This window comes from Centropristis striata, chromosome 10, assembly GCF_030273125.1.
Source record: "Centropristis striata isolate RG_2023a ecotype Rhode Island chromosome 10, C.striata_1.0, whole genome shotgun sequence".
NCBI lineage: Eukaryota > Metazoa > Chordata > Actinopteri > Perciformes > Serranidae > Centropristis > Centropristis striata.
In genome coordinates this window covers 24,857,857-24,871,296 of record NC_081526.1, presented here as the reverse complement: position 1 = coordinate 24,871,296, position 13,440 = coordinate 24,857,857, and the positions used below count along the sequence as shown (strand labels likewise).

The following is a 13,440-nucleotide window of genomic DNA, read 5'->3' as shown; positions in this document are numbered from 1 at the left end:
ATATCAAACCTTGGTTGAATTTAGTGGCATTTAGTGGAGTCCAAGCTCAAATCAACCCTTTCCCAGTCCTCAAATGTGTCTGCCTGTGTCACTGAGTGGGTTTCTGAGGAGCTTACTGTTTCAGATGACACCTGCCACTTCCAGGTGAAACTTAAAGCCACTCCATGCCATGAATGAGACCTATTCAGCTGACCTGTAGTACTGTGCTGCCAAAAGAGCCATCAAAAACACGACCCTGGAACAGTTAAGTGTTTAAAACCATTGGTTTATTTATTTTTCTCCAGAATGCTTTGGCAGTGAACCATCCCCATACCAAGTTCATTACCAAAGAGAACAATGGAATACATTTTTCTTTACTAAATCAACTGCCCAGCAAGAAGACAAACAACAAACAAGGCACACAATTTTTCAAGTACCAAGCCTACCACTGACACATCAAAAATATAGACAGCATGTGGTCTGGTTCTAAGGAAGGCATAATGATGTCTCAATGCTACCGTCTTAGTTCAATGCTTCGGTAAAAATATACATTTCTATAACATTGAGGTGGATTTTACTCAGTTTACAGCCAATAGATTACCATAATATTTATGAATATCAAACTAATCTGGAAAAAAATGAGATTTTTATGTCTTGATTTCCTGAATTTCAGAGATGATTTTTTTAAATGCAAATGAGACCAGATATTCGTTATGAAATCCGGATATGATTCAGTAACTATGACTACCTATTTTAAACAACAACCTAATGCATCGCCATTGCACCAAAAATATAGTCATAAGAAGTCTCTACTTTGACAAGTACATTCATAATATATTAGATGACCAACCACCAACAAAAAAAACACTGATCATTATCTGCAGGTTTATATAAAAATACAACTTTGGTGCATTCATTTCATAAAAAAAACAATAAATCAGAAAAACCACCACAAAATCAACAGGAATAACTTAAAAGACGTAAGTAAGCAGTCTCTTATATAAATTACAACATGATCCCCACATGTCTTTGGTTCAGTAAGGCAAAGGTGATACTGAAACAGCAACTTCCACACAATAGACAAAAGTTAGTAGTGGTTTGTGCTCCATCACCCACAATTTAGCTGGTCCCCTCTTTGAGTGGGAGATTTAATATATATCTTTCTAACACAGCAAAAGACAGGATTGATATAAGAGGAAATATCATCTGTCATGGCTGTCATGTCACATGGAAACAGTTTTTATGAATGAACAAAGGAATCTATTAGTGTGTCCATTAAGGTTAAAGGGTCCATTTAGATCAACTGCAAACATATTTTCACGCTGTCCTTTAGTGTTAGCGTTACCGTTTCTGATTCCACACCAATCAATTCAATTGAAATTTGATGTTTTTAAAGCAATAAAATATGATATTAAACCTTTTTAAAAAACATGTACTGACAGAAACAGTGTTCCCATTATTCTGCAAAGCAACTACTTTCTTTTGAAGAGCTTATGTCAAAATAATAAGGACACTAAAGATGATGCTGTTGAATGTCATGTCACTAAATAGTGTCAGATGCACAAACTGAATTTAAATTCAACCCAGATAAAACCAAAACAATCCCACTTGATCGATACTAAAGATAGGTGAGATTTTATTTGGATTTTAGGGAAATTTCTTGTAAAGAAAAGTTGTATTTTCACTTAATGTTACAAACCAAATTGCACTCTGTGCATCCTGGAGCTCCAACAAAACTGTTGGTGTATGAAGCGTCTGCAAAGCTGATTTCTCTGTATTCTGACTCATGCGTTGTTGATATTTATGTTGACTTACTTGCTGTGTCCTCATATAACACACAAAAAAACTTGTGAGGACACGATTCCCTTCATAAAAAACTGCTCCATAGTGTAACTAAAGGCAAGAAACTCCACAGGGTACCTTTAAGGCCGTATCAGGCTCCATACTAGCTTATGGAAATGACTGGAGGTGACAGTTGTGCAGCGGTGTGAAAGCCCACTGTAGAAGAGGAGGATAAGGACAGTGGGATCCATAAGGACACAGTCGTGGAAGTTGCTGTTTCTATCCAAAATAAATAGATGTCATTTCTAGTTCTTAAATAAATGTCTAAGTAAGGTTGTAGTTGTAGACATTGGACAATCCTTTGAGTAGATTGAGCAGGTACTGTGACAAGCTCAAATTGGTTGCCATAGGAAATAAGTCAATAGAGAAATAGGTGAGAAAGAGCTTGAGCATGAGTGCATTTCTGTGTGCAAGTACAGTCTGTGTAGATGAACCCTCCAGAATGAAATCTGCTGCAGTTATTCTGGGTTCATGAGCCAGAACTTTGGCTTCAGCTGTTCCTCAGTGATGCAACTGCAGTCTAATATAGAAGAAGCTGCTGTGCTGGCAGTGTGTGTGATGTATGGAAATTGTCTTGTGTCCAGGACAGTCCAGTTCTTTCAGGCAAGTGGTTTCAATGCGCTTTGTGTGTGTGTCTGCTACTCACACAGAGACGGTGCAATCAAAGTGCTCAGTGCTCCTTCAGCCTGTGAAGTAAAGACAACCATTAACACCATATTGAAAAGTTGGGCGTCATTACGTTTTGCAGTGACATGTGCTAAAGAGTCTCGAATATCTTCTGTTTTTTTCTCTTTTTGCTGCAAAAATGTATTTCTTTGCCTCTCTTTCTTGTCTTCTTTTGTCTTTGTTACCTGTTAAATGTCAGTGGCCTGTTGGTATGTGGGTTTCACACACTACTTAAGTCTGCTTCCCTTGTATGGCTTTATTGGGTTTTTTTTTCTATGCTGATGACAAGTTGCCTGGCAAGCACATCTGATTTAGATCAAATGTGATTGTACTCAGGTGGGTAAGTACAGACATGAGCAAGTTTCATTAATCCCACAAAGGATTTTAATATTTTCTTCTTGTTGCTTTGTTAAAGAACAAAGAAAAACAATGAAACACTCATATACATACATGATCATACATGATCTTTTTACCTTTTTGCTAAGTCCATTAAACTATAAATTACAGTTTGTGTATAAAAGAACATCTACATTCAACAGTGAAAAAATACCAGTGAGCACAGGAAGGGTCCTGTGTTCACTGGTGTTCCTTATCCCTTTTTAAAAAAAAAAGTTTAGTCTGAAAAGGTCTTTGGCTTTCTAAATTTAAGTAGTGCCTTGTTCTCTGAAGTACACAGCTCTTATTGGTAAAATAATAAAACAGTATTGGAATCTGCCTTTATAACCAGTTACCAGTAATGTGTCTACTGAGTATTCGTTGTGTGTGTGTGTGTGTGTGTGTGTGTGTGTGATATGTTAAGAAAATATTGATTAATTAAGTTTTGACAAGATATACACTTTATCTGTCAAGAATAAGTCACATTGTCACAATCATTTCATGGAAAGAGGTAAAAAAAATGTATTCCAACTTTATGGGTGACCGTGTATTTACTATAATGACTACTGTAATGTATTCTTAAAAATCAAACACTAAACTGGTACTAGCTTTCAATAAACTGTATATGTGTTTGTGTCTGTGTTATGACACACAGTGATGAAGAGGAGAAAAGCAGGACTTACTCTACAGCAGAGATGGGACGGGATTTAGAAGAGGTCAGCTCCTTTGTCACTAGCCGTAGCAAAAGCTGCACACACACATACAAAGTCAAATTTTAATTCATTTATTTATTTTGGGAGGGAGTTGTAGCCAATATACACTCACTGGCCATTTTATTATGTACACCTGTTCAACTGCTTGTTATCGCAAATATCTAATCAGCCACACAACAGCAACGCAGTGCATTTAGGCATGTAGACATGGTGAAGACGAGCTGCTGAAGTTCAAACTGCATCAGAGTGTGGAAGAAAGGAGATTTAAGTGACTCTGAACGTAGCATGTTGGTGGTCTGAGTATTTCACAAACTGCTGATCTACTGGGATTTTCACACACACAACCATCTCTAGGGTTTACAGAGAATGGTCCGAAAAAGAGAAAATATCCAGTGAGCCTTGATGCTTGTTGATGCCATAGGTCAGAGGAGAATGACCAGACAGGTTGGAGATGACAGAAAGACAACAGTTACTCAAATAACCACTAGTTACAACCAAGGGATGAGGAAGAGCATCTCTGAACACACAACATGTCCAACCTTGAAGCAGATGGGCTACAGCAGCAGAAGACCACAGTGACATATTATTAGGCAACTGTGCTAGCTAATACAGGGGCTGTTGGGTGAAGTTGTCTGTCCTCTGACCATGGGCGCTACCACAGACCACTGGTAATTACCACTAGGGCCACTGAAGCTTGAGGTTGGGACCACCTAGTGAGTGATCTTTGTGATCCTGATCCACATTTTCCCTTCTCTGGCTAACACTCCATCATTGATTACGCTGATATTCTTATTGTTGCACTGTATATTGCTAAATCATATATTATAAATATATCTTTGCAAAGCATGTGAGTAGCTAGATATGTTCCGTCGTGTAGTTGGTCTGTGTTTTGTAGAGCAGCCAGTGCTCAGTGGTCAGCCCATAGTCCTTGTGGTCCGGACCAGTTGCTTGGTGTCCATTGGATGGTCCTAATCCACCACAAGCCTCCTCTTACTTATCTCCTTGGCTGTGTGTGGTACACCAGTGTGAGCTACACTGCCCTACAAAGTCTAACTGCAGTAACTACATTTTTGGTCGCAATTGAGTTATAATTAAAAATGAACTCCTTGACGTCTGTTTTATCTTGTGACAAAGTTTTAGATTTAAATTTTTGCTTTATTTCAGATAAATAATTATATAAAACTTGCAGTAACTACAAAATCCAATAATTGCACTTACCACGGTCTGCTTTGGATATACATACATACATGGTCTGCTTTGGATATACATACAAATTTAAACATACAACCACAGCAAAGGGTCTGCTTTGACTGTGATACAGTGCAGCCTTGTATTTCTTCATTGTGTTGAATAGTGAAGACAAGAATAATAGAAATTAAGTTTATTTGATAGGGAAATTGTTATCTAGATAGTAAGTTAAGTAAAAAAGTAAGATAAAATTATATGCAGTAACTACATTTTTGGGATCAAGGTCAAATAAATCGTCATGGTTTTTGATCAATACATGTAGAATAAGTGTCATATCACTTACCTACCTATAACCCATTTGGCTGGCCAGTTAAAAAAAACTTTAAAGCAGTTTTTCTCAGTTTTACCCTTCTGCAGTTAGGCTTTGTAGGGCAGTATTAATGATTAATGATTTTTGATTACCAAGACAAATGAACTTGACAAATCATGATATTATATCCATGTAAATTACATTCTGTTGTATATTAAGCCTAGATTGTGTTGTTACTGTACTTTACATAGAGAGACAGACAGACAACCAACACAGATAGAGAATGGAGAAGGTAGATCAGGACAACTAAATCCACTCCACAGACCACCAACTAACTGGTCTGAACCAGGAGCTTCAGCGCCCCCTAGTGGTAGTAACCTGTGGTCAGCAGACAGGCCACTACATTGGTTAAAGCCCTGCTGGTTATTTTACTACAGCTTTCAGTTTCTTTAGCATTTTTAGCCTGTTCCTATTATATGGTACAAGTATCAAAACTTTCAGTATACAGGGCTCATCATTTATTTTTCACACTGAGATATTAGCATTAACATTATAATTCAATGAAACACATTTAGAAAAACAAGTGTTATTACCAATGATACTTAATGTCATTTATGGTTTTAAAGCACTCACCAACAGAGCAAGGAAGTCAGCCATCATCAGCATATAGAAAACCTGATCCCAGCCACCTGCAGACAACAGTCCGGCCAGCAGGGGGCCCAGTGCTGCACCTGACACCATTAACACAAGGGGGATTGGAGGTTGAATTCTAATGAAGTCCTTTGGTACGTTTGTACACGGTCGCCCATAAAGTTGGAATAAAATATTGTTTTACCTCTTTCCATGAAATGATTGTGACAATGGGATTTATTCTTGACAGTTCAAGTGTATATCTTCTCAAAACTAATAACTATTAAATCAATCATTTCCAAACATCATGAAAATGAAAATGAAACCATAATTAACAGAGGATTGTGTCTGAAAACAAAAATATTCAAACTATGAGCAAGCGTGTATTATAGAACATTTGGCGTTTTCTTTTTTTCCATTGTGCTGACTGGGCTCTTTTTTGTGTGTTTCAGCACAGAAACCTAAATATCTGTTGATGCGTGATACTGACCTACAGATCCTGTGCCATCGATGATGGCAGTGACAGTGGATAATGCTCTGGCGTTGCCTTTCAGGCTCTTATGGGTCCCCTAGGGGTCAAAGGTCAAAAGGAGAGACAAAATGAGAGAGGGGGGGCGTGCATATTAGGTAATGCTTAATAACAGCAATTAGAGAAAAACATTCTTACCAAATCAGCAGACACTGCAGTTGTGATGAGGGAGTATGGTCCATTGACTAGGCCTCCACACACTAACAGCATGCCTGGGAAACACAGACTGAGTAAGTTATGGAGTTTCCACTTTCCTCCTGTTTATACTACATCAGTTTGGAGCAAAATGTGGGCTGAGCTGCACCTCATCCTCTGCTGTAGCACATGCTGACATTTACCAGTTATCTTTAGCATACACTGTTTTTATGGTAAAAGAACGGCAGCTGTGGTTGCCAGAACTTTACCGTAATAAATGCAGTGCAACTTTTTCTAATATTAAGTTAAAATTATATTAGCACTTTTTATTTCACATTTAAGATATTTTTTTAAGATTATATTTTACAGTAAAAAATAGTTTTTCCATCAAATGAAATGCTGTTCTGCCATATAATTGACAAGAAAATACTTCATAAATGCCGCATAAATGAAAGATTTTACCATTAAATATTACAGTATATTTCTGTTAGAGATATGGTGTTTAGTACATTTAACAGTGAGAAAAGGTATTGCTACAAAAAATAAATGCTAAAATGCTAAAAATGATGTGATGGCTTGTATATACATTACAGTATATTTTTGGTACAAACACGGTGCCAGAGTATTTTACAGTAGAGTAATGTATTTTTCCCAAAAAACTGTAAAAAAATACTGTTTTGACTGATGTTTCATTGTTACTGAACCTGTATTAACCCATTTATCATTTTACGGTCGTGGTTTAGCAGTTTTTCACCGTAAAATCTACAGACATTTTTTACAGTGTGCTGTGAGGATCGTGAAAGGCAGCTGTGACCATCATGAGCTCCATGTGAATGAATTAAGAGTCACAAGTGAAGCCACAGTGTCTGCACTGTATGAGCCACTGATGATCATTAAGGTTATCAGAAAAATCAGTTCTGAGGAACTCCTCTGATAAAAAAAAAACCCAGGTCATATGACCCCGTTTATCTGAATACATGATTGAACACACTGGGGGATGTTCTTGCTCAAGTGTAAGTCTTAATGTGTTAATTTATGCAAGTTGACACGAAAACAGTGTTCAGCAGCATTTAGAAAAATATATATTATTAATACACTTCAGAGCACACAGCCACATCTGATAAATGTCTGATCTTTCACATACACATACAAAGAAATACGTATAAAGACGATCCGAGTAAGTTTGATCACAGTCACAGTCGTTAGCTGCATATACAGTTACATCTCAATATACTAGAATATGATGGAAAAGTCCATTTCCAGTAGTTCAAGTCATTCGAGTCATATAGATGGACATACTTTTCAGAGGCCAGCATTTCCATTTTAAACATACTTTTTAAAATTGGGCTTTTGTATATCAAAACTTTTGAGACACTGAATTTAAGGTCTTCATTAAATTTAAGCCATAATCATTATAATTAGAAGAAATTAAATAACTTAAGACATTAAATGTTTCATTCTGTGTGTAATGGATCTATATATTATGTTATTTCACCTTTTTGAATTGAAGTACTGACATAAATAAACTTTTCTATTATTTTGTAATTTATTGAGATGCACCTCTACATGCAAATGCAAGCGAGTGCAGAAATGATATCTGCATATAATAAGAAGAAGACAATATCTTCAAATGTCTTGTATTGTCAACTAACAGACCAAAAGGATATTTAAAATTTGGCAGAGACAGAATGTAAAGCCTTACATCTGAGAAGCTGCAGCCAGTTTATTATCTGACTGATGAGTTTACCACTAAATGAGTTGTGGTCGCACATATCCTCACTTAGAAAAGACTTCAACTGTCATTTCCATGTTTTTTTTCCTCTCACCAGAAATCTTGCATTTTACAGCTTGTAAAAAAAAAATGAAACAATGAAATATTTGTTTCACTTTTAGAATGTGGATATTGTATGTCCTTCAAAATTCTCTGTTCCCTGTTTGAGAGAGTAAAATCCTCTGCTGGTCATTTCTGATGGAAGACCTAAAGGAAAACTTCAGTGTTTATTTTTCTTCCTGAATACTATTTTGCTATGTTTTTGTGCCAAGATGACTGTTTGAGTATTGAGCGCTGCAACCAGCAGCTGCAAGAGCATTTGAGCACATTAATGTAATATTATGTCCAATTAAAATGTTTATTTATGCCACTTACCAACTCAGATTGTTAATGTCTGACATTATGGTGTGAACCCTACAAAAAACTATGTGGTGTGTTTGTTGTTGTGGTGCTCAGGGAGAAGTCATGTGAATACTGGGCAGAAACAGGTCCCACTCTTAACAACACAGCTATTCTTCCTCTGTGTGCAGCGGGTCACAGCACCCACACAACATAACGCTGTGCAATGTCGCAGCTGCAGCTCTTAATTATATTGCAGAAAAGAAAAAGTAATTTTTGTTGTTCCCTGCAGCTTTACACATACCAGCCCTGACAAACGTTATTGTTGTTTTTATGAAGGACCCAATGACTTTAATCAGTTTTACACATTGAGGAGTAGCACAGATAATACAGTTAAACTGAAATACCTCCACAGCCTGTTCTAACATTACTAACTTTTAAAGTGCTAAATAGAGCTGCAAAAATGATTCAATTAATCAAACAATAATTGATTATTAAATTAATCGTCAACTATTCTGATAATCGAATAATTGGTTTGAGCAGTTTTTTAAAGACAAAAGTCCAAATTCTCTGATTTCAGCTTCTTCAATGTGAATATTTCTGGTTTCTTTTTCCTTATGACAATAAACTGAATATCTCTTTGGTTTGTGGACATCATCTTGTGGTTTGGGAAACACTGATTGATATTTTTATACATTTTATTGACCAAACAACTAATAGATTAATCATTTAAATAATCGACAGATTAATCGATGATGAAAATAATCGTTAGTTGCAGCCCTAGGGCTAAATGTTACATTTTTGGACTTTGAAGCCATTCATTTTTTTTTTTTTTTAGTTAAAATATACACTGCAGGTTTTCTATTGATTGATCTATTGATTCAGTAGCCTGAATCATTGAGAAAGGTTTTTTTTTTTTTTTAAATAGAGAATTGTAGGGTAAACATGTCTGACTGGACTTTATTCCTCTCTGAACATACAGTACATGCTTTCACTTAAGAGCTTCTGTCAACCACATGCTCAGTACGGCAGCATATTGCTGCCACAATGACGAAAATATATTTGCTCAGTTTCTTGTTTCAATTTTTTTTTTTTATACCATAAAAAAAGATATCTGTCATGTTATTACTGAATAACAGATTAATATGAAACTTCTTGTATAATGCTGAGTAGAAAAACCACAAAGCCAACGCCACTGGAGTCGTTCTATTGTTCCAAGTATAGTATTATCTATTACTATTCCAGCCCAACTTGCTGCAGGATACAGTAAGTGGCTTTAGAGAATGTTGCATAACAATTCAGCACTTCTCAAAACTACCACAAAATATTTTTTGGGCGATCAACTAATGAATGAATGCTCTATACCAGTGGATCTCAAATGGGGGTACGTGAAGGCACTCCAGGGGGTACGTGAGATTTTAAAATATACATTTAAAAAGTAGCATCCATGCAAAAATCCTTTAAAAATAATTATTTAATACATATTTTAGGAAAATATAAGTAGAAATTCTTAAAATGAATTTTATATTCAGTAGGCTATTCAATTTCCTGATCCTAAAAAACCCAGAGTCTCCCCCATACCAGGATGGTTGGACCCAAGCTGTCATATGCCACCTGGCATCACCTGTCAGTCACCTGAAAACTCAAAGAAGGAGTCCTGGTTGAAGCGTAGCAGTTATAGTTTTAAATGGTTATATGCTCACTGTTTTTACTACATTAGTTTGAATCACTACATTTTAGTGATGAGAAATACTTGCAATAAATTTAGTCATGGATTATTAACATTTAAAATCTTTGAAATATATTTTTTTGAAATGTTTAAATTTTGTATGTGTTTATCAGTTCCAAAGTTTAATAAATCAGACACTGATGGCACAGCGCTCTGTTTTTAAGTCTTTTTTTTTCAACCAAAAATGCTTTGCCCTGGTTAGGGGGTACTTGGTAGGGGGGAAAATATTTCACAGGGGGTACATGACTGAAAAAGGTTGGGAACCACTGGTCTAATCTATTCAGCAGCAGCTCTGGGCAGACTGAGGAGTGAGAGTTGGCACTTACCGATGGTTGGCCCCAAACCAAACTGACTGATCATGGAGAAGCCATACAGCTGTAGACAAAGACAATGCATAATGGTCAAAACACTCACATTTTCAACCACTTCACCATTTAAAATGCACATGTCTAAACAAATAAGCAGCAGTCTGATGTAACATTAAGCTCAAAAGGAGGATAGCTGGCGTTAATATGCCTCGTATTTTTATATGCTGCATAATCTGTCTACTTCTCCACTGATAACAAAGACACACTTCTGTAAAACATTTGCTTTCAGTGCTTACTTAGCAGGGGAGAGCTGGATGCAATCAGGTGAACTGACTTGTCAGCTACAATCCCTTTCTGCAGGCTTAAAGTGCTATTTATCATTTTCTAGTATTACATTACATTACATGTCATTTAGCTGGCGCTTTTGTCCAAAGCGACTTGCAATAAGTGCATTCAGCCTGATGGTACTAGACATAGACCACAGGAATCAAGAAAGTACATAACTTTAAGGACCAACTGTCATTGCTACAGGAGTGCTATATGTTAAAGAAGAAAAGAAGAAGAGAAAAAAGAAGCACATTTTTTTTTATTAGTATGCCTGACTGGTGTCTACCATGCTACTTGCCACAGATTATACATCCTTTCACAAGTCCTGACAATCTAGAAGTGCAGAGCAAACTTACTGTGGGAGCAGCCAGCAGCAACATGACTGCACAGGTGGTGGCTCTCTTCCCCAGTTTATCAGAGATTACTCCTGCCAAGATCCCCCCTGGAGATGCACACGCACACACACACGCACAGACACACAGACACACAGACAGACGTGCGCACACACACACACACACACACACACACACACACACACACAGAGGCAATGAGCCAGGAAAATAGAGTATATCTTTTATACGAACCATAAAGTACAAAACGAAGGCAGTACTGGTGTAAGTGAATGTGGGAAGTGGGAAGAAAAATGACGTGCTTGTAGCTCTTCCTCTTTCTTTGTCTCTCTTTTAAAAAAATAAGATAGAAAATTTGAGCAAAGTCACTTACCCACTATTCCTCCCACATCAAACAGGGTGGAGAGATCTCCAGCCTTCTTGGCATCTAGGTGCGCTGGCACACACACAAACACACACACACAGTATATTAAAACTATTGCAAATAATAATCGAACAATTACCTTTTTTTTGTGTGTGTCAGGTACAGTGATTTTTTTGTCTTTTTTAAAATTAAGCTCTCACACCTGAGATTCTGTGTTTAAGAAACATGTCCCTGGAGAGTCTAGCTCCCTCCCTGGAGGGATAAGTCGCTCAGTGGAGGCACAGAGAGCAGCAGCCCAGCAGAAGGGAATCACAGGCAGATGCCATGTGGAGTCCCTGATATTACTATAATGCAGCTATCGGTGCAGCGATTCCAATCCACAGTCTCATGTCATTATTATTATAACCTTTATTTAACCAGATAAGAAACCATTGAGATCAGGATCTCTTTCACAAGGGTGATCTGGCCAAGAGGTCAGCAGCACACATCATAAAGCAATTACAGGGAGGTGACAGTAGAAGTTAAAACAAACAGTTTTCAAGGTGCAAAAGTGTTTTACAATAAAACGTGTGGGAACTGTAACAAACAACAATTAAAAATGTAAAAACACAAGCACTGGTCGATGGTATCACACTGTCTCTTCCTCAGGATAGAACAGAAAGCTCCAAGTGGGAGGGATTCAGACCGTGCAGCAAAGCTAAAAGCTCTTTTTCCATATTCAGTCCTTATACGAGGAACAGATAAGAGAGTAGTGCAGGAACGTAAGGCATAGCAACCGTTTTTTATCTGCAATAAGGAGCACAAGTAGGGAGGAATAAAGCCTAAGAGAGCCTTATAAATTAGAGTCAGCCAATGTGTGTATCTGTGTGCACTCAAAGAAGGCAAGTCTGATTTCAAATACAATTCACAATGGTGGGTGAGACAACTACAGCCAGTAACAAATCTCAGTGCTGAGTGAAAGACAATGTCCAAGGACTGGAGACATTTGGATGAAGCACTCAAATAAAGCATGTCTCCATAATCAATTATGGGCAAGAAGGTCGCCGTCACTAATTTCTCTCTGACTCCGAGTTAGAAGCAGGTTCTATTTCTGAAAAAGAACCCAAGCTTCACCCTAAGTTTAGTGACCAAGTTGTTGATATGGGCTTTAAATGAAAGCTCCTGATCAAGAATAAAATCCCAAGTACTTGTAATTTAAAACCAGTTCTATAGGTTTTCCTTTTGATGTAACAATATTTAGAGTGTTCAGTGGTGGCACCCTTGAACGAGAGCTCATAGCCTAGCCTGGATCCTCTGCCTCTCACATCATCGCCTGTCAATCCTCTCTGCCTCCTGTTATTCTCCATGGACTTTGCTTAATGAGTAATTTCTGCTAGTAAGGACCTAAGCACTGCAGGAACTTTACCAGTGCAACACTCTTAAATACTGAATCTCAGTTCTTGTGTGGGTCTTAATTTTAGTTTAAGTTTTAAACTAAAGATGCAGGAATTTTAGTGCAATTTATATAACACAATGCATGTGACATCTAAAACATTTATACTTTATGTAACGAAACTATGGCATCCTTTGTTTAAATATTCCCCTTATGTTTAACATCATACTGTGTCAGTTAAGAATTAGGAACAAGCAGATACAAAACATAAAAGTACAATACATGGTGTTGAACATAGAAATATTCAATGGAACAATCATCTTTTGCAATTATTTTGCTTAGGTTCATTAGTAAGAATTTTGTGGAGAAACAGACAAAAATGTAGAACAATAATGTTTGTGGTTGTGTTTGGTCCTCACCTGCTTTGGTGATGTAGAGTGGCAGCCAGAAGAGGAAGGTGTAGCTGACCAGCTTGGCAAACAGCAGACACAGAGAGAACTCGATCACTCCCTA

At 37.2% G+C, this 13,440-nt stretch overlaps 1 protein-coding gene across 1 annotated transcript in view; it reads right to left on the bottom strand.

Moving 5' to 3' along the window:
• Positions 1–1,056: 1,056 nt before the first annotated feature.
• Positions 1,057–13,440, bottom strand: part of slc37a1 (solute carrier family 37 member 1) — a 33,702-nt gene continuing 21,318 nt past the window's right edge. Inside the window, exons 12-20 of the mRNA XM_059342788.1 lie at positions 13,347–13,437; positions 11,565–11,627; positions 11,198–11,283; positions 10,533–10,581; positions 6,371–6,444; positions 6,194–6,272; positions 5,707–5,804; positions 3,546–3,610; positions 1,057–2,507 (exon numbers count right to left, since the gene is read on the bottom strand). Of these exons, the coding sequence (XP_059198771.1) occupies positions 2,492–2,507; positions 3,546–3,610; positions 5,707–5,804; positions 6,194–6,272; positions 6,371–6,444; positions 10,533–10,581; positions 11,198–11,283; positions 11,565–11,627; positions 13,347–13,437 (621 nt within the window). The 3' untranslated portion in view covers positions 1,057–2,491. The remainder of the gene's footprint in view (positions 2,508–3,545; positions 3,611–5,706; positions 5,805–6,193; positions 6,273–6,370; positions 6,445–10,532; positions 10,582–11,197; positions 11,284–11,564; positions 11,628–13,346; positions 13,438–13,440) is intronic.